This window comes from Xylaria bambusicola, assembly GCF_022495145.1.
Source record: "Xylaria bambusicola strain CBS 139988 unplaced genomic scaffold F5B22scaffold_18, whole genome shotgun sequence".
In the NCBI taxonomy this organism is placed as follows: Eukaryota; Fungi; Ascomycota; class Sordariomycetes; order Xylariales; family Xylariaceae; genus Xylaria; species Xylaria bambusicola.
Window position 1 is genome coordinate 588,422 of NW_025953571.1, and position 19,760 is coordinate 608,181.

The window sequence follows — 19,760 nt, forward strand, 5'->3', positions numbered from 1 at the left end:
CCAATTCCGGGCCCTTTTCTTTCTCTTCTCTCCTAGCATTGGCGGATACATCTCAAGGTACACACCCACTCGTTTCTAGCTCAGGCGTTCAGACGGCACATACAGGCATTGGTCACGAAAGAGAATGATAGGGTGGATATGCATTTACATTCATTCGGTCTGGTCGGAAAGGAAAAGAAAGGAATATACCCCAAATAGCATGGGAAGGCGTCGACTTTGGACACGAGCACAGGCGGAAGGACTTGGAAGAATGCATGGATTGGATGATATGAAGACTAGATAAGCAGAGTTCATGTATTATTGCATTGCATTTGGCATTCACGACAAGGCTTCGCGTGCAGGGCATGCGTTGTTGTCGTCTTAGGCGCTTGGTTTGGCATTGTGCTTTGATAAATAGGACTCGGAATGCATATCTTCTGCTACATAATGTTTCTTGTATTGATTTGTGCTAATACTATGATCTTGTGCATGGAATCGTAAAATCGGAGAGGGCTGAGGTTAGTTAAGTAGATGGTCACAATCCTCTAAACCTCCTCTCACCCCACCCCGGCGTCCTCACCGACATAGCTTAAGGTAGATAAGGCCTAATACTCTATATTCTAAACTCAATCACTTCCTAGATTTATTTTTCTTGTAATCTTCTATCTATACTTATAAACCAGCTGGGCTTGGAGGACCATACTGAGGATACTCGATTCGGGCATATTTATAAACAGATACGAACACTTGGAAGAACTTTACCACACTTGGTTCGCTTCACTTCACTTCACTCAAGATATAGCATACATATGTAGTTAGAGATAAGCAATAGTATTTTAAATGCCCTCAGGACGAGAAACAGATGCAAACAATCTATCTAGGTAAAGCAGACATATATATTCAGCACTTCCTTACCCCTCTCCTCACAAAGCATCTTCATTTCAACTACTTCTATCACTCTATACCTGCTCAACCCGCTTCCTCTGCGCAAAACGGTTAATCCCCCAGACGATCAAAGCAATCCCCACAGTCCCGCCGAGAACAATGCCGATCACAGCGTCGGTGTTGAACTCCGGGCTCTGAGGAGAGTCCTCTCCCTCTGCGGATTTGATTGCCGTGAGTGTGGGAATCACGGGTGTGGTCATGTTTCCTGGGAGCAGGGATAGATGCTGAGTCGTTGGCGCGCCTAGGGCGACGGCGTGGAGGAAGCTGAGGAGGAAGATTGTGCTGGACATTGTGATTCGTGATAAAAGGGTTTTGGATACTGGGGATTGTGTGATATGAAGGGCTGGAGGGCTTACTTGTCTGCTGTGTCTCTTGATTTATGCTGAATGGGTATTTTCGATTGCTGGCGGATTTCCGTGTGTTTATATATATGCGAGTGAGGGGGGATGTGGAAATAATGGTTTGTCTTATGAGTGCTTTGTTAGCACTTTGTATTTGGATAGAATATAAGAACTTTACTTGAGAACAAGGAGCAGATTTCTTTTGGGGTACAAGGACTTTGTTCACTGATTTATGTTTCATGACTTGTTGTCCTAGAACCGCTTCCCTTTGAACAACTTCTTTTCATATGTGTGGGTGCCTGAGTACTCCACTTACTACATGCTATGAAAGGGTATCGCTTTGAGAAGGCCTGACAATAGCATTCATTCACCATGACCGATGTGACTGAGCGTTATGAGATACTAGTAGGTATTACCAGTAGATAATATGCACTTTCCGGGGTAAGGTTTTACAGACCACTAATAGGGAAGCCGGCAATCGAATAGAGAGGGCTCGTATTCAAAGAGAAAGAGTAATTGACTGATTGTCAAATTTTGGCTAAATCTATGCTCCATAAACGAAGATATCGCGAGGGTGTAGATACGGGTAGAAGTACAGATATTCCATAACCACATGTGGCCTATCCCCCTTTCTAGCCACTGCTGCCCTAGAACCCACTGACTCTCTCGAGCAGCTGATCGGGCTAGACCAACCTGTAAGCAGAACTCAGCTGTTCTCGCGCTGTAGTCGTAAGCCTGATCCAAGACTCTGTGGCATCACCAAGACCGTATCAAAGACGATTTGGAGTAAGTTATACGAAACTACAGCAGCGCGCAAGGTCCTCAGTTAACGAACGGTGATGAACCAAAATCCCATGTAGGCATTGACGGCCGCATAAACCTGAGAGAAAGCCAAGAAAAGGGTCGTCTAGTCGCAATTTCTATCCAAGGTCACTCTTCAACACTAAGCCTGGCCGTACCGTCTCGGTGCAAACGCTACTGAATCTGTTTTATTACAGCCTCCATATTCAGCATAGGCCAGATCTCGACGAACTTCCCGTCGACAAGGCGATACAGCGCGAACTCAGTCGTGTCAACGCGGCGACCAGTGGGTTCGATCCCCTGGAACGTCGCTGTATGCGTGCCGCCGAGCTTGAGGTGCACGTAGATCAGATCACCATCGACGGCGAAGTGCCAAACCTCCAAGCGCCAGTCGGCGAAGCCTGCGGCCATGGAACTGGCGCGCTCGACGAGCTGCGACGGCGATCTGGGCTCGCCGTCTACGAGCACGTGTGGCGACGCGTAAAATTGCTGCATGCGGTCCCAGTCTTGATCGTTGCAGGCGTCTAGGTACGACTGGTAGAACTCGCGGATCTTGAGCTTCTCCTGGGCCAAGGGGGAGGGAGTTTCTTGAGATGTGGCCATGACTGGGATCGATGTCTGGATTTTCGACCTCGGGTGATAGAAATCGCGGATGAAGCACAGGCGTTAATGTGGAAGGTAGTTCGAAGACGGAAAGAGATGTAAGTAGCGGATATTTCAACAGGAGATCGTGATCAGATATAACAATAGACGACTTGCTGTTGACTGCGTTTATCAATTTATACTCCGAATGCTCAACGCAGAGCCTATGGGTATTTCCTATAAGCTGAACTGCTGCTGAACTTGTCATTAATAATATACTCACTCCTTGATTACTGCGTGTGCTGTAAGCGCTCTCACGGGCATTAGTAACGCAACTGCACTGGCGCTACTTGGCATCACGATAGTGCCGCCATCCTGGCACATAGCTGGTATTAGCGCGCTTCAATTCTTGAATGCCAGAACTTCAAGCCCTTGAGACATTCCATATCAACACTCAACCAATGGTATTTGGCATGGCCTCAGTTGTGTCGATATGACATCAGTTCTAGTTCGCGCGTTACACGGTACGACGACGTGCCTTTCGACTTCGCGCTTCCCTAGTCCCGGCCTACACGAGAAGAGTAACAAAGGTAAAACGGCGCTGCGAAGTAATATAATAACGTCTTCTTGCTAGGTGCGCGTCTGAGCCATGCTGTATTACACCAAACCTGAGACCACATCGACTGCAAAAACTGACGAATCGTGAATTGTAGGGTTTTGCATCAAGACTGAAATAGAGTAAGTCGCTCTGACTGATGTTTCGAGAAATTATAAGAACGCGCTAACGACTTACGAACAATTAACCCAGTTACCTCCTTTAATAAATCATATCAAGGATGCGATCATAATCCCTCTGTCACTGGGATCTAGCTTCACCAGAGTTGGTAAGTATGGTATTGCAACTACAGATGATTATACTTCACTATGCGGGTATGCAATTTCTCATAGCATTCCATCTACTTAAGTGCGTGATTATTGAATTAACTGGTTACTTGGGGCTAAATGCATATCTCTTTCTTTATTGTACGTGTAAGACCCGTTGACTGGGTTTGACTGGGGTAGGATTGTGGCGTCAAGCAATGGGGAGAATCTGCCCAACCATTTCAGCTGACGCCGAACCCTGGCGAAAGCAACGATCGCATTGGAGATGGATGCAAATTATAATGTTCTATCGGTATGCTTTTGTACTGCTCTTCTCATGAACCATGCAACTAGTGGACCAAAATAGAATTACCTCAGCTAATAAATCGTGATACCACTTATCTCTATCACCTCTCATTGAGCAATTGAGTAACTGCCAAGGCTTGTGGCGGATGTCAGCTGTCAGCCCAGTGAGGCGGTGCTGACCCTTGCAGGCTGAAAACAGAGCGACAATAATATATAAAAACATACATCAGGAATACGGTTTCATCCGAACTACAATGTTCGTTATGGCGTGTATCTCCTCTAGGTATACCGTTTGATTTTGCGTGCTTACAGGCGCGAACTTGTCATGCGTCTCATCAACGTCCATACCCTTGAATTAGAAGAGTTTTGGGGGAGAGAGCCTCCCGCCTATGCCATTCTTTCCCACACATGGGGAAGTAAAGAGGTCTCATTTCAAGAATGGAAAGATAGGGCGTCAATTTCTCATAAAGCTGGGTACCGAAAAATTCGCGATGTAGCCCAGCTAACAGAGTCATTCGACATCGACTATTGCTGGGTCGATACGAACTGCATCGACAAATCGAGCAGTGCTGAGCTCTCGGAAGCTATCAACTGTATGTTTGCCTGGTATAGTAAGGCTTTGTGCTGCTTCGTCCACCTTGACGATGTCGCATCAGTTGATGAGAGAAATTCGAAAAGATTGAAAAGGCGATCTGGTGGCTATGCTTTCGAGGCCTTGCAGGATTCAAGATGGTTTACCAGAGGCTGGACCTTGCAAGAACTCACAGCCCCGGCTGAACCACAAAACGGTAAAAATCGCCTGCTGACTCAGCACCCCCGAACGGTGCCCCGCAGTCCGCAAACCGTTTCCTGTCAGGTGCGGACTCTCCTGAGAGCAGCATCATGTCCGCATGCACTCTGTCTTGGCTTGTTGCCTGCACCGCGTTGGTCGCCCGGCACCGGAAGAGGCTTTGGCCCTCGCGACGGCCGTGCGATATGAGCCGGCGTGGTGCTCTTCTTCTTCCCCTGCTCCCTCGCACCTCCTCGTACCTCCTACACTTCCTGCTCACTCTCCCTTTTCTTGTTACCGCCGAAGAAAGAAAAACACGAAAAGGAAATCACGATGCCGCCATTGAAAGGTGTGAAGCATTTGCCGGCCAACCCTAGAAAGATAGGGTTGGACATGAAAAAGCTGAAGGCGGTTGCCAAAGGGGCGGAGCGCGATTCTCGAGTCGTGGCCGATTCGAAGATAGCCGACAGACAGCGCATGACGCGTAAATAGAACCGGTATGGTAAGCTACCGCGGGCGTCGACCTGGCCGCTGACAGTTCCCCCTAGATTCTGGATCGAGGAGTACAAAGAGGAACAGGTGGATCCGGAGGCCGTGTGGCTCGGTATGTGCGACGACGACGACGACGCCAAAGAGCATTGCAAGATCTTCTTGCAATGGTACGTGCAGACCTCTGGCAGATACGAGGCCTGTTTAGGCCCCGAGGAGTATCAGTGGGCCCGCGAGGTAGGGTCGGCTGTTACCGTGTTGGAGCTCTGGAAGAACCTGGTAGTGGAGGCCGACTTGACCATCTTGTGGAAGAAGAGGCAGGAGGCCCGGAAGAACCGGCGGCATTGGATGTTGGCTTTCGTCGGAGGAGACAAGACGGGGCCTGTCGCGGAAGTGTCCAGAGTACGTCGGCTTCTTTCTCCTTCCCCTTCTTCCTTCATCGAGTGTCCTGACTCTTGTGCCTCCTAGTTCATCGCCGGACCTCTGACGAACGAGTGTGGGCTTACGCGCAAGCAAACCTTCATCAAGCGTGAGATCACGTCGGAAGATATCGCGCTGCTCATACGCACCCTCTGGTTCCGCGCGCCCGCCATCCCTCTTACCAGCTCGATGCGGGTCGCCTTCCACTCGTACCTCTTGGTGGTCGGCCTTGGAGGGTTCCGTAATGCCTCGGTGCTGAACATGCTCTACGAGCAAGTCCAGTTTGGGCTGGTACGGGATCAGGAAGATCCGACATCCGTCAAACTAGTGGTGCACATTTTGGTTCATCACAACAAGCGCAACAGACGGCGTCACATGGCACACATCTTCTGGAGTTGTCTGATCCGCTTAGGCAGCCGTGTGAGTGGCGAAGATACGATGGACAGATGGACAGTCACTCTCCGCCAGAGCAAGGCAAGAGCCGATGACCGTCATTTGAAGGCTTTCGAATTCTATAGAAAGACCAGGATGGCGGACGGTGGACGGGGAGATTTCGCCCCCACCCCTTCATGTAACGGGAAGGACGGACTCGTTGGAGCTGTTGTGGTCAGGTCAACCTAGTCTGTCTGGCTCGGCGGTTGGATCAGGTTCTGAGGCACATGATTGGACCAAGATCTGGGCAGGCTGTGACGTTTACGGTGTATGAGTTCCTCAAGGCTAAGCAGGAGAAGAGCAAGTTGGTTGGTGGTGGTGATGAGTACTCGGAGTGATCTGGAGAAGGGACGGAACAAAACATGTGCAAGGCGGACACATGAGCGGCCTAGATGATTGATGCTTGGGTCTGCATTGGGAGATGTACATACTCCACGTTTGAAATTGCATTGCAAGCTAGCATCGGACTGCATTGCTTCTATACTGTTTTGGGACACGGTACCCATTCCGCACGGGTTTACCCATTTTTCTAGGATATCGTATATCGAGCAAGAGTCATCAACAATACCGTCCCATCCCATGTTTCATCAAACCACCATGTCCCAAATCACTCACCTGCCCGGCCTCTTGGGCCGACTAAACGCCTTCTTCGCCTCCACCTTCGGATGCAAATCTTCCAGCACGCTATCCTCCAATATCTCACTCGGCTCCTCCACCTCGAATCTCTTGTCCCGCCGTGGTCGTAGGGACACTGGGTAGCCTGAGTACTCGTGGCGGCTAACAAAACAACGTAATCATGACTGGCTTTTTGAGTCGCAGGGCATGATCCGCTCCCTGAAATGCAGAGTAGCTAGCAATGCTGAATTTGATCCTTCCAACCCCTGGATAGTGTTGGCATGTGACCGCCGTGGCTCAGGGGTCGAATATTCAGGGCTCTCTGTTTCCCAATAGCAAAACTTGTGCCTAGCAAAAGTGCCTGGAAAGTAGCAACGCTCATTTACTGCTGTGTTGTTAAACGCCATCACTGTCAGCAAGCCTGTCGAGTCGTTTTGCTGTCTGAGATCATGTCCAATAATCTGGGTTGGTAGGAACCTCATCCTCATATTTGCTTTCACCTCTGTTCCTATCCAACACAGTCCCGGGAAATACAAAACCCGGCGGTGGCGGTGTGAGCTCCCCAACATTCATCTTCATCAACCTGGCCGCCACTCCATCTTCTTCTCCATCCACCCTTTGGATTCCAGACACGCTCACCGTGCCCTCCACGGGCACACATTTCGCCACAACTCGACTCCTGACAGGACTGGTCATCAGCACCTTCAATATCGGCCTGAGCGCCTGTTCCTCCATCAACACTCCCGCCGCATCAATCGCTACGCCCATGTCTTCCCGCTGCGTCTCCCCACGTTCGCACCAAGAAGCGCCGGCCAGTATCGCGTACACGCACGTGTCGATCGATGATCCGTTATTTCAATCCTTATGTTTGCTTTGTACAGACTTTTGCTGATCGAGAAAGTCAACTGGTGTACTGAATTGTCCGTGCCTGCTGTCGTGACATCAAAGAAATCCTGCGCCGCGTCCGCTCTCATCTTCGAGTTCAGATGAGAGACTTGACAGCTCCGCCTTGACAAGTCCCTCGTCTTGTGTTTCTTTAGATTTCTCAAAGTCGATCATCTTTGTCCAGCCGTCACCGACCATGAAATTATGCCGATTGACGTCGCCGTGGAGAAGCCCCAGTCGATGGAGGCGCCCTAAGACCTCGGTGCAGCGGGCTCGATGCTCGATGCTAGCAGATTTGCCGTGCAACTTTTCAAGCACGAACCCAATTACACGGCCTTGTTCAACAACATGTCCTAGGAACTGGGGGCCAATGTCGGTATCCTGAAGAAGGCGATACACGTGCCCTTCTTGCTCAATGCGCGGGATCTCCCACTCAAATCGCGCGATTTTTGCGATAACGGTCGACTGGGGCGCCTCTTGGCCCTTTCGGGTGCACTCAGACACATTCATCGTCAACCTTTGGACCCTTTTGAGTGCCAGGCAGTCGACCTGCTCGGGGTGCCAGATCTCCTTGACCCCCTGCAGTGGGCGGTTTTCTAGAACAAACTGTAGCTGCGGGCTTCCCGGATTGCGCGAAACACGGGCAACAGTCCATCCGTCATCATCGTATGGGAGAGGTGGGAGTGAATACAGCGGCAAGCAAAGCTCGTCAGAGTTGAAGGTACCGCGTGTGACGACGACGTATTTGACTTTATCGTTGTAGCGGATCCGAAAGTAGCTGTCATCCCTCGTCGAGGTCTCCATGGAGAGAACCTCTGGGGAAGGCGGTTTCGAGTCCATGCTTGCGACTCGGGTGGAGGATGGTGGTTGATGAGCTGGGCTGGGCTGGCGTAACCAAAGGAAGAACAAAATTGAAGGATTTGCTCGGGGTGTGACTTCTTGAGGAGGGAAAGCGGCTGGTCTTGGAAGTAGAGGAGAGAATATTGCCTGTGCGATCAGTATGACCGTAGAATTCGAACCAGTAGCCCCCGGCCGCAGACACTGCAAACTAGTGGTGTCTCGGACATAGCTTGAGCAAGGCAGCTAAACTTGGGACTAAGTTGTTGGTCAACACAATTTGACCTCTGCTCACTCAAGGAGCGGCCCGGATCCACCTCAGCAGCCTGGACGACGGTCTTATGGGCAAAAGGACCATCCACGATCCAAAAGCCAAGTAGGCAGGTCGAGATGGACATAACTTATCCCCTTAACTTCCAGCTCGACTCCATACCCTGCCAAGGCACTATTTTAATTCCTACAGCCAATAAAAATAGCTAAAGTTGCAGTTACTTCTATTCTCTACTAATTTTGCCTATGCCAGATGTAACTATAACGATTATTGTTACAAAGTGCTACATCACACTCGTTGCAGCCATAGATTAATTGACTCCTTTTTCCAACACCAATATTGCCATCTATTCCACCTAAAATAACCTACAAATAGCACTAAATAAGGGCTTTCTAACGATACAACTATTTTAATTAAAGTTATTTACTAACTGATTGAAGAGCGAGTTACAAGTGTAATAGGTATGGGAATGCTACGTACTGATGATGTCACGTTAAGAAAACAGGTGTGGTATGGGTTAAGGGTCAATATAACTGGGTCTTAGAGGTCACGGAGTTGAGCTGGAAGTTAAAGGGATAAGAAGGAGCCTCTCCTCCCCTCCCAGAACGCCATCTGCTCATCCATCATACATCAAACCCATCTGACTGCCATATCAAGCATTCCAAGATTCACAGTACGTTCTGCCCCGGTGTACCTTCTCCATGGGTTGTGTCCTGGCTCTTACTCATCCAGCATCAGTCAGATCAAAGTCTCTCGAAACACAACAAGCTTACCACAACGTTGCGTTGCAAAATACCTCAACACCTTCTCATCATCATCACTGCCAGATTCTCGTAGGTTACAACATTCTAGACCAGGCGAACAACGCAGTGGCTAATCCAGTCATCCCGCAGACACAATGTGCACAACTTTCTATATCAAATACGTCTGCGGATGCAAGAAGGGTGGTGAATTCGTACAATGTGAAGAAAGAAGCGGCACTAATGTCAAGTGCAAGCCCGTTCTCTTGAGGCAAGGCAAGTTGTCGACCAACTATTGCCCAGGCCATCTTGTGAGCCCTGGTGCGCCGAAGAAGTACTACAGCGATATTGAAGAATAGAGAGACTGGAAGACTGGACATCTCTACGACTCGGAGCTATGGCGAATATTGGCGGGAGGATGCGGTTCCTATTATGTACTTCGAATTAGTATTCTTCCTTTACGAAAGGCTATAAATAACTGAAATTGGATATTGCTGGATGCAACCATTCCGCTGCAGAAGAAAACGCTTGACACGTAGTGTGAACTCGGATCATGCTTAATTGGTTGATTGCTTAAGAATATCATGAACCTCCGGTCCCTCACTAGGGCGCACCACGCCCCCTAAAGCCATCGCATCGCGGGATTGCAGAGGAATCTCAAGTGCCAGCGTACCTCAGCCGCTTACCCCTCACGGACCTTTCCCTAGTCCGCTTACCAACACCAGCCTCTCGATGCAGGGCATCTACCAAGGCTTTGTCCAATCCAGATTCCTGTTTCTTCCTGTTCAGCGTCACGGACCGCTCGGCTGGCGGGAAATCGTCTTAGCTTGGCGAGTGAAACCGGCTACGCTCTAGACGAATGTCGTCTTGTGGTGTTGACCCTGAGGAAGGTAGCTCGTGTTTGTGCCTTGGGCTCAGGTCGGCTGCAAGTGTCAGGCTCTGCCGCGAAGACAGTCTATCGAGCAGGACAGGGCCTCAGGAGTCAATGCCTGTATGACCTCACATGCTTCTCAGGGCGCTCAGTCAGATTGTTCTAAGGGGTGGCACTGACTGGCTTGCGAGGTTGAGCTCTGTCCTGTGGACCCCCAGGCGGGTGGGGCGCTGAGCCACGGATTGCAGTATTCCAATACCACAATCATTGGAAAGCTGTCGAGACACTGCCTCGGTAGAGCGATTGGACGTATTGAACAACAGAAACTTATTGCTGGATGAAGAACTAACTGTCTAAACTAGGTAATTGAAGGGGGTTGGTATACACGTTCTTGATTTAGGCATCCAATCTGTTGCCTGTTCTGTACCTGTGCTGCCTGCCAGGCAGAAGTGGTGGTCATTATGCCGCTAGCAAGGTTATGGTCTTGACAAAAGCTCAGCAAGGGTGTCTGGGATGGTTATAGAGAAAGAAAGTGTACCCATACAAGGGGTCGCGTATTGGGGTCTGTGAAGGCGACAGGCGTAAGTCCTGCGCGAAACTTGACAACATGGATTTGTACGCCCAGCCAGAAGATATTTGAACGAAAGAGAGCTGTCTGACCATTGAAGCAATGTGACATGAGATCCCGTTTTTGCGGTTATCCGTCATCCATCTCATAACCCTCCACGTCTCGTCCACTCCGGCTCTGTGACCGCAACCATCCCTCCCTCACTAGAAGCCCAGAGCTCCTTTGCCTCTACGCAGTCCCAAAAATGACGCATGAACCCGTCTCGTGAATAGAGACGCTCTCGGCGAGAAAAGTTGGCATCGCTGAAGTTGGCCTCCATAGCGATCTGACAGCCCTTGCAAGATATCCCCAATTGCAAGTCGCCAGTCGCCAAATTGAAATATGGCAGCCGACAGGCTGCCATACATCTCAGGACTGGAGAATCGGGTAGCTTGCCTAGAATGGCCCGGGGGTCTTCGTCGTGGTCTGCTCGAGGGAACTGCAGAGCATGATGTCCGGATACGAGTTTTCGTCGGCTCGTGTACTCTTTTTCGTTTGACGAATATGACCCAGGGATGGAGTGTATCACCGGATGAGATCTTTTGAGCCACGTCGCTAGTCTGCGTGATTCTTTTTGAAGCGAATGAAATGAGATGATCCGGAAATCTGGTGCAGACTCGATACAGGCGAAACAACAGCGAGTTGCGCTGGGAAGGAAAAGGAACCCGCCAAACGAGCCACAAATAACGCAGTGCTCGGCCAGAAAAGCTGCATGTAAGTCTGAGATGCTAGTGTGGTGCGAAAGACCTGTCCGAGACAGAGCCCATATGCATTCAAGGGAATGTTCGCGGAGTCGGTGATATTGTGGAATGCTCCCAATTGTCTCCCGAGCGCTCCGGCTGGCCTGGGTGAAGTTCAGGGCAGACTGAAGGTCGAGCAAAAGGCAAATGGATGAAAGAAGCTCAAACGGGAGACGTTGAAGTCGGCCCAGGCCTGAGCTTGCGGATTCGTCAAAACTCTTGAACAGGGACGAACGAGCGTGATCGTGTTGTCCAGGTTCTGCTGTGACAACCTTGGCGTCAAAGTCTCTCCTATGATATGATGTGATGCGCAGGATAGCTTCGGATTCGAGGCTTTCGCAGGACTTTTGGTCGAGCTCATGTGGCAACATGGCTAATATGGTGTTGTAAATGCTAAGTTTGTGATTTGGTGAAGATGCATTCAAAAGCTGCGCGCGGCCTCAATTCTGACAACTCAATCTTAATGCTGATAGAATGCGAGGTCAGTCGTGATGGGATTCATTCGTATGTACTGTGGTTGGAAGAGAAGAAACATGGCGTTGGGTCTTGTTTGCTTTTCCAAGCTTCTCCCCACTTTTATTTCTACCAATCAGAGGGGGCTTTACTTGGAGAGAAGATGAAAGAGTATACACAACGAGAACTTCTTTGTTAGGGGTATTGATTAAGGTGACAATCCCGAAAATGAGGCTGAGAAGAAGCTCGACAATATTTTCCTGGTGAAAGTTGCTTCACAGTTGCTGAGTGACACTCGCCTAGTTGCCAAGTAAATTGTCCTCCTCGTAGCAGAAGAGCTCACGATGCTCTCTCGCAGTCGCGCTTGCATTCCGTTGAGATCCAACCCGAATGAGCCGTTGAGCTCGCCGGTCCCGCGTTCCATACTCCTCAAGATATCTTCTGGAACGCCACTTAGATCCTCTCGAGTGAGCCAGAGGCAATGCTGATGCTCGTCCAGATTTTCTACGAGCTCTGCCTCGACATTCTTTAGTCGCCGCTGAATGCGCCCGAGGCAACTTTCATCCTTACCATCCGGGCAGGAGATTGCGCTGCGCTGGCGGCTTCGTCTCTCTTCGGCTAGCGCCTTGCGACTTTCTGAATCAAGCGTCTTGTCATGAGACTGCTTCTGAAAGACCGCTTCCACTAAGCGCAGAATAGCTCTATCTGCTTTATTTTCAATTAGAAACTGCGATATCTTGCCTATAACTTTGGCGGCTGCACTTCTGAGGTCGGCATCTGGTGCGACACGCGCGTATATGCCGATAACATTTGAAGTGAGTTGAAATTCATTTTCAAGCTCTAAGAGTACGCGCATAACATTCTGGAACGACGCGGTCTCTGGTGTTACTGTTAAAACCAATTTTCTCATGGTATCGCGTGCTGCGTCACATAGCGCATCGCCGGTTTCGGCAATTGAACTAGCGCTTGCAGTGAATTTTAGGGGCTCTTGTGGTGGGGGTGGTCTGTCGTGATCCATAGCCGGGGGCTTGTGATAATCAGAAGACGCCAAAGACTGGAGCAAAATCTCGGCGTGCTTCTAAAGCATCGACTTAATAATTGGGTTGACATGGAAAATCTCAAGAAAACGCTCACCGAGCGATTACAATCAGTGAGTTTGCACTGCCAAGCTAGCTGTGCTTCGCCAGCATCGTTGGTTCACATGCAGGTAGGCACCCATGTTGGTTACCCCAGATCCGGGACGGTGCTCTATTTTGGTACGAGTGCTAATTTCACAAAACATATGAGTTTTTTTTCATTTACAGAATAGCTCATGAGATAGTCTCGTGGACCAAGAACGAGACGTCGCAATTCCAGGGTGTCGTCTATAATGGCGACCCTAGCTGATTCAACGTCGACTTCATGCTTAGGGATCAAGCTATCCAGAGGGCCATCCATATCGAATGTAGGAGTGGGCAGATTGTGACTTAATAAATAATCATTGACCTTATTAGTACTGCTCGCAATTCTAGTTGCCAACTCAACAATTCGAGAGGATGCCATGATCACGAGATAGGAATTAGAATAAGAAGCGGAAGTTGATCGGGCTCCGTGTCAACCTCCATGCTACGATGATACTAGAGAGGGACAAAGCAGGTTAAGAGCTGCTAGGCATGCGGTATTTCTATCCTGGAAACACAACTTTCGACAATTCCGATATGAAAGGTATATGAGCGTTACATTCAGCTGATCTACATCTTGAGAGTGAGGTAGGAAGACCTCCTTATGTGCATGAAGGTGTGGGACAGACAGGTCTGTTGGTAACATCTTGTTGGTAATATGCATATATTTTTTGCCAATGTTTAATGCTGCCGGCTCCAACAGCAGCTATACAGGATGCAACGCTAAGTATTTGGAAAGGACCCTCAAGTTAACTCTCCAGGAACGACCCCACCTCCAAGTTTCAAGCCAACAAAAATTCCACTCCAATCACAACTGTGTGAGCAATTTTCAGCGTTTAGGCCCGCTGTACGTGCTATCTTCGCGAATGGTCCTATACTGTGCAGATACCATCATAGGTGCAGTATACATATATTAACCTCTGATTCTGGTGAGGCCCTCTTTGAGTTGTGAGCACCATGCATTAGTACCCTGTGCGCTAATTGCCGCCTCGGGTCGATTTACTTGAGTTCGCGAGGAGGCTCTCCAGAGCCAGTATTACCACCAGATTATTTGAGCAATTGCCTCGCAGTATTACAGCTCGCTTGCACTCAGAGTCCCTTAAAGGCTATAGGTCAGCGGATGTAGGCGTCGTGAATCGATGCGAGGCGATTCAGCTTCAAGATATGTATAGAAACTTGATTGAAAACGAAGCGCAGCATAGTATTCCCGTGAAAAAGTTATTCCAACAGTCCGAATGATAACCCGCGAGTATGAAGCCGCATGTGTTCTGAGTCTTGGTTTGATGAGGGCGGCTAGGGGAATGATTGACCTACGCTAGGTCAAAATTCATGTGATGATTCCAGTAGATTTAAATTGCATTCGATCTGATGTATCTGGTTGCTCTTCTAAATATCTATTGGCTTTAACTACAGCAAAACAGACTGGCCCGCAAGAAAGGTTGGCTGGTGTCTTCTACTCTGAACATCTGTACGAGATGTCCAGTGCTACGAGGACAAGGCCATGAGTGGCACTACCGGTAGTGCAGTCAGTCACGGACTGGGGATTGTGAGTATCTGCTTGAATGGTCTAACCACTTGAATGGTCTAACCAAGAGTAAGACAGACTTTCCACATCGGGACGAAATGTAAACAGTACTGTGTCTAAAGAAAGGCTAGGTGGATTCAGAGTACGGAAACCTGGATAAGTATGCAGGTTCCTATTTCTTTTTCATGTTCTCTCGAGTAATTTACTGACCGCTGCTCATATAACTTGACAAAAAGCCCAATGTTCTCATTTCAACTCATGAACTTGGCATCATGTTCTGGCTCATTCAGTGTTTCGATCTAGTTCTGAACGCTGAGAATTCGGGTGTCCCTAGACGCCTTATTATAGCTGGACTACGTCTATTCTGTAAAGCCGTACTAATGACTACAATGGTCTCATAATCTCACAACTCAATGGGTATTAGATTTGTAAGATACAGGAAGAGTGGTACACAGTGTGAATACGTTAGTCGAACAGCAGAGTCCAATCTCTAACGAAACATCATGCTAGGTAGGTGTATGTCAACTTAGTACAGCTATTGACTAGGATAGATAGATTAGTTTAAATTGTCACAGGAACGGCTTAGAAGTATGGAGGTTTATTAAACGCCAGATACTACGATAGTAGTTATCATTAGGGCTAGTTAGCATACAGCGAGAAGTGTTGCATTAGCTGGTAATCCGGTGACTATTACAGAGTATATTAACAACAATGGCCCAGACTTCATTAGTATGCAGCAAGATCTATAGCAATAAAAATGAGACAGTATCAAGGACCAACGATAGAGAACAATCTCGACTAACTCACTGAGAACCTTGGCGGCCTATGCCCGATGATACAGTAATGAGAACCTTGATGGTCGCTGTTGTGAGGACCTTGATGTCCACAGACGTGCTTCAGCCACAGCACCCGAATGGCCTCGCTGTTTTCTATAAGTAAAGACGGATGGTAGATTAAACCTTTCTTCATTGAAAAGTAAAAGAACAATCCGTCTCCCTATCCAGGATGAGTCACCTACCGCAACCATCGGTTGCCGGATACTCCAGACAAGCTCCTTCGCAAATCCGACTTCCTCTTCCTCGCTATGAAAGCGTTCAAAGGCACAAATAAAAGGACAAGAGGGATCAGCCCCACGTATCGTAGTCTCGAAGGCAGCATTCTATCGGAATGGAACGGAACATACTGTCTCCCGTGATGAGGAGCCAAGCAGCATTGTACCGACCTAGGTGAGCTGTATGGCCCGACCGATCCTAGCCGTACCCGACCTCCCTATCCATCACCCTCCTCATTTGCACTGAATGTCAATCCCCCTGCGGAATGTACCTGTTTTTCATGTTGGCTACCCCAACGCCGCGGTGTAGGCATGGGTGCCCAGACTTGCGGTTAGCCCGCTAGAGCCAAAAACCCAAACTGAAGATCAATATCAGCTGTTCCAACACGCGTCTACCCTCCAAGTAAGCTGATCCTTTGATCCCCCCCACGCTAGAAGCCTAGAACAGCATCTGGTCATGGCTATCTAGACTACTAGTAGAGTTCATCTTGACCTCATTGGCTTTCTCCGACCCAAACCAACAGCTTATTTCCATGAAGCCGAGGCATTTACTATCACGAGGGAAGATCCCCCACTATTATCTCAAAAGAATATGTCACAGGTTTGTATCTCATTGGATCGCCACGAGGCTACCCTAGTCTGGAGGATTCTCCTCGTCTAGGCGGCGTGGATAGCTGAGATCTGAAAATTTGAACGTGAGAGTAGCGTGACATGGAATGTTTATCCCCTTAGGCTGGTGCCCATAGCTCTTCTTCAAATATAAAAGGCTGGCGAATTCTCCAGAGCAGAGGAGTTTTTATTGAAATCCAGCACACATCAGCACATATCACACATCAAAGCATCTGCTATACTACCTATTTTCAAGCTTCCCGCAAGAATACTCGTTGATTCTATTCAGCTTCTCAAACAATTCAAAATGGCCGGCTGTGGTTGCAACACTTGCTCTTGCTCGACTTGGTAAGCATCTGCCCTATATTCTCATCTCTTTCGATTTGAGACTCCTGAACAGTGAAACTCGGACACTAACCCTGACACCATATAGCGAGTCTTGCTCTTGCTGCGTATGTATCTCAAGAACAAAACTGCCAACCCCCTTTCATGAGCTCACATCTAGTAACAGAGCAACTAAACTCCATCGATCCCGAGTAGCGGCTACGATCATCACCGACAAACAATGACGACGGTATTGGTGATGGAGCTCCGAACCTGTAGTCTGCAGAGGATCAGTAGGATTTAGCGGGAGGATGCCTCGTTGGGGAGTTGGTAATTCAAGTCATCAGGGCGTTATCTACGAAGCCCATACATTTTGGAGATTACCTCTAGACATCTCAAATCTGAATTGACGTTCTGTCGGCTTGAACCATACTGACCACTGGAGATTTTCTCAATTGAGGTATTAAGTGACTCATGTATAAGCATAACAACGCATTTCCCTCTAGAGCTAGCTAGAAACCGAATATGGAAATAAAGTAGCCGCAGTAAATCTAGTAAGATATTTAGGTCTGTTGTAGCCAGCCCCTATACCTCTAGTGCAAGGTTCTACGCGTCACGAAAGAGGGTAACATGTTCCCTCCTCCTTGATCCATTCCAGTTAAGTACCTGGCCCTGTGTTGGAAGGTCGCAGGGCCGTTTAATCGGTGATAACCTATGTTAGGTATATTTACGGGTCCAATGTTTCATAATTGTACAGATCGTGATTCGGGGCAGCACGATGGTAAGGAGCTTGGCTTATGCACACTAGCTTAAACCATTCTCATTTCTTCGAAGACACAGACACCTCATCATCGGGACTTGGGAGAAACGCCGGCTTTGACACGCCGTTCAATGTCTTAGAGAATTTTCCTCTAAGCCATTGAAATTTCGTGCAAACTCCACATATATAGACTAACCCTGCCTTATAATAGGAACATTACGGGATAGAGATTGCCATTAGTAGATATCAAGGTGGGGTATAAGCAAATCACGCCAGGGTTAGACGATTGAGAATAGCACTTCTTCATCCTCTAAGACTCACCAGCAGCTAAGTAATCCGTGGTTAGCATTAGCAAATATGCCCTATTGTATAGTTGCCTTTCAACTTCAGTTGTAGTTAATTATAGCCAGATATGAGTGAAATTAACAAGAGTACAGTATTACTTGACTTTAATTTTGAGTCAATTCCTATAGAACTATACTTCACATTGATGCATGTCAATGCTCAGTTCGATCGACACACTTCATGTTGAACGTAAGCGGGGCTATATAATAACTGTTAGACTGCAGTCAGCCCAACGGCGTCATCTTTCATGTCTGACAGTTATGAGCCCTTAGTTCGCTCTAGTCTTCTAGGTAGGCTCTATTACGTAAGGAATACTGTAAGAAGGTTTATACTTTTTGTACCGTCTTCACTAATGTAGGACTTCGTAAAGCAACAGGCTTCTGCCTCACATCTAATGAAAGTCGTTTTGGACCTCAAATCCTTTTCAATTGCGAGTGCTTGCGAGAGTGCATGGTTGTATATCTCAAGTTAAGGTAGTGGAGATGCGCTCTTGGAATTTACAAAGATCGAGAAAGGCAGCTTTACTCCTATAAAGTAGGTTAGTTCCAACGCATAGGATTTGTCCCAATATTACTCTTCATGCCCACTTGCGAGTGTCTGGAGTTGTCGATTTGTACCCACCAATTGGCGAGTAGTAACAACAACGCAACTCAATAAAACTAGGCCACCTCTCAGTGGGAATACGATTCCGAGTCTCAAATCTCAGATTGGACCTTGGGGGCTAGCAGGCCAAGAGGCTGGATTTACTTTCATAACGGTGTAATTAGTTGTTCAAGCTTAACCCAACAGCCAAACGCCAACAATACGATGATTATGTCATTTAGGGGCCCCCTATCCTAACCTTTAGACTCTGACTGGCACTCAACCATTTTATTCTCACTCGCCCATATGAATCCTCATTGCATGGATATTGCAGTTAAATCGACCAGGTTAGAAAACTCGCATCAAGTTCGCAAAACTGTACACGATTTTCGACTGAAGATATTCCTGCTGAGAGCGCTAAAGAGCTCTCTCGGTACATGGGCTCAGAGCAGTGAGCAACATGCAGTTAAACCCCACGGCATGTGACTATACAGGAGCCCTTCGGTGACTGTAACCTTTGTAACTAGGCTACTAGTAGAGCCAAGCCCTAGCCTAAAACCTACCTGAATAATACTTAGTTACAATCTCTTTTTGCCTGTCATCTTCGTACCTACTTGAGGTAAGCTGCGGATATGCGGATCCATTGAAATAGTTCTCGCATGGGGCGCACTTGGCTAGGCCCTTTTCATTGGGTTGCAATTGTCTTGCTGTCAGCAGGGTTCAATCTACGGTTACAAAACCATGCAGCTGCGAATTATAGACCTGTATATTGACTACCTACTTTTAAAAATCTACTCTATATATCTCCTTAGTTAGTGGTTAAATTATATGCTTAAAAGTATTTGGTATGAAAAGATGTTTTACAATATCATCGGTATGGTTCGTGAAGACTGCCTGGACTTGAAGTATTATTATGTGGTGATACCGTGTTGCGGATATAGCACCGGATGCTTACCCATCTGCAACAGCTTGGTAACTGCAGATTAAGTGTACATGTATTAGGACTAACTGCAGATATAACCCTACTCGAATACTAATGGATAGGACTTTTCTCGACATGCCCCAATAAGTACACTGCTTGGTACGTTGAATTAATGCCACTGAACTCGACCATTGTTGTCCCCCCTAATTGATGCCTTAACACTATATGCCTTCTTTGTTCACAACGTAGCGCTGTATCCGGCCAAGTTCCCTTTCGTCAAGTCGCGCAATAGAAATGACGGACTCAACGAATTCTGCACGTCCTGACTTTGTACCATATGATCCAGACCTAAACCCTTTGCAGGGCCATATTCCTTATAATCAAGTGCGCATAAAGGGGATTCCACTATCGACAGCGCGTAATGACCCAGAGACGCAACAAAACGCTTTCGTATCCGAAACGGCTAAGATGAGATACCCGAGCTCAGTAAGTTGCAGAGGAACAATAAATATTAGAATAACAGTCAGGCCCTAATAAC

The 19,760-nt window shown here is 48.0% G+C and overlaps 8 protein-coding genes across 8 annotated transcripts; 2 read left to right on the forward strand and 6 right to left on the reverse strand.

Moving 5' to 3' along the window:
- Positions 1–938: 938 nt before the first annotated feature.
- F5B22DRAFT_646209 (uncharacterized protein) lies at positions 939–1,214 on the reverse strand (the record flags this gene model as incomplete). Its single annotated transcript, XM_047978697.1, has 2 exons — positions 939–962; positions 1,023–1,214. The coding sequence occupies 2 exons, from the start codon at positions 1,212–1,214 to the stop codon at positions 939–941; spliced, it is 216 nt and encodes a 71-aa protein (XP_047831320.1).
- A 549-nt stretch (positions 1,215–1,763) lies between these two features.
- F5B22DRAFT_605334 (NTF2-like protein) lies at positions 1,764–2,827 on the reverse strand. The gene has a single exon (XM_047974839.1). It carries the CDS (start codon positions 2,667–2,669, stop codon positions 2,241–2,243), a length of 429 nt encoding a protein of 142 aa, XP_047831321.1. The 5' UTR covers positions 2,670–2,827; the 3' UTR covers positions 1,764–2,240.
- A 1,313-nt stretch (positions 2,828–4,140) lies between these two features.
- F5B22DRAFT_646211 (heterokaryon incompatibility protein-domain-containing protein) lies at positions 4,141–4,794 on the forward strand (the record flags this gene model as incomplete). The annotated part of the gene is made up of 1 exon (XM_047978698.1): positions 4,141–4,794. The coding sequence occupies one exon, from the start codon at positions 4,141–4,143 to the stop codon at positions 4,792–4,794; it is 654 nt and encodes a 217-aa protein (XP_047831322.1).
- A 256-nt stretch (positions 4,795–5,050) lies between these two features.
- F5B22DRAFT_134403 (uncharacterized protein) lies at positions 5,051–6,219 on the forward strand. The gene is made up of 3 exons (XM_047968989.1): positions 5,051–5,081; positions 5,133–5,475; positions 5,542–6,219. Exons 2-3 carry the CDS (start codon positions 5,191–5,193, stop codon positions 6,112–6,114), a joined length of 858 nt encoding a protein of 285 aa, XP_047831323.1. The 5' UTR covers positions 5,051–5,081; positions 5,133–5,190; the 3' UTR covers positions 6,115–6,219.
- Positions 6,220–6,987: 768 nt separating this feature from the next.
- On the reverse strand, positions 6,988–7,308 carry F5B22DRAFT_646213 (uncharacterized protein; the record flags this gene model as incomplete). Its single annotated transcript, XM_047978699.1, has 1 exon — positions 6,988–7,308. One exon carries the CDS (start codon positions 7,306–7,308, stop codon positions 6,988–6,990), a length of 321 nt encoding a protein of 106 aa, XP_047831324.1.
- Positions 7,296–8,967, reverse strand: F5B22DRAFT_135790 (uncharacterized protein). The gene has a single exon (XM_047968991.1). The coding sequence runs from the start codon at positions 8,263–8,265 to the stop codon at positions 7,483–7,485; it is 783 nt and encodes a 260-aa protein (XP_047831325.1). The 5' UTR covers positions 8,266–8,967; the 3' UTR covers positions 7,296–7,482.
- A 1,588-nt stretch (positions 8,968–10,555) lies between these two features.
- F5B22DRAFT_135873 (F-box domain-containing protein) lies at positions 10,556–12,568 on the reverse strand. The gene is made up of 2 exons (XM_047968992.1): positions 12,097–12,568; positions 10,556–11,957 (listed from the first exon to the last, which is right to left on the reverse strand). The coding sequence occupies exon 2, from the start codon at positions 11,860–11,862 to the stop codon at positions 10,858–10,860; it is 1,005 nt and encodes a 334-aa protein (XP_047831326.1). The 5' UTR covers positions 11,863–11,957; positions 12,097–12,568; the 3' UTR covers positions 10,556–10,857.
- F5B22DRAFT_135749 (uncharacterized protein) lies at positions 12,003–13,077 on the reverse strand. Its single transcript, XM_047968990.1, has one exon. It carries the CDS (start codon positions 12,960–12,962, stop codon positions 12,153–12,155), a length of 810 nt encoding a protein of 269 aa, XP_047831327.1. The 5' UTR covers positions 12,963–13,077; the 3' UTR covers positions 12,003–12,152.
- Between the last annotated feature and the right edge of the window lie 6,683 nt (positions 13,078–19,760).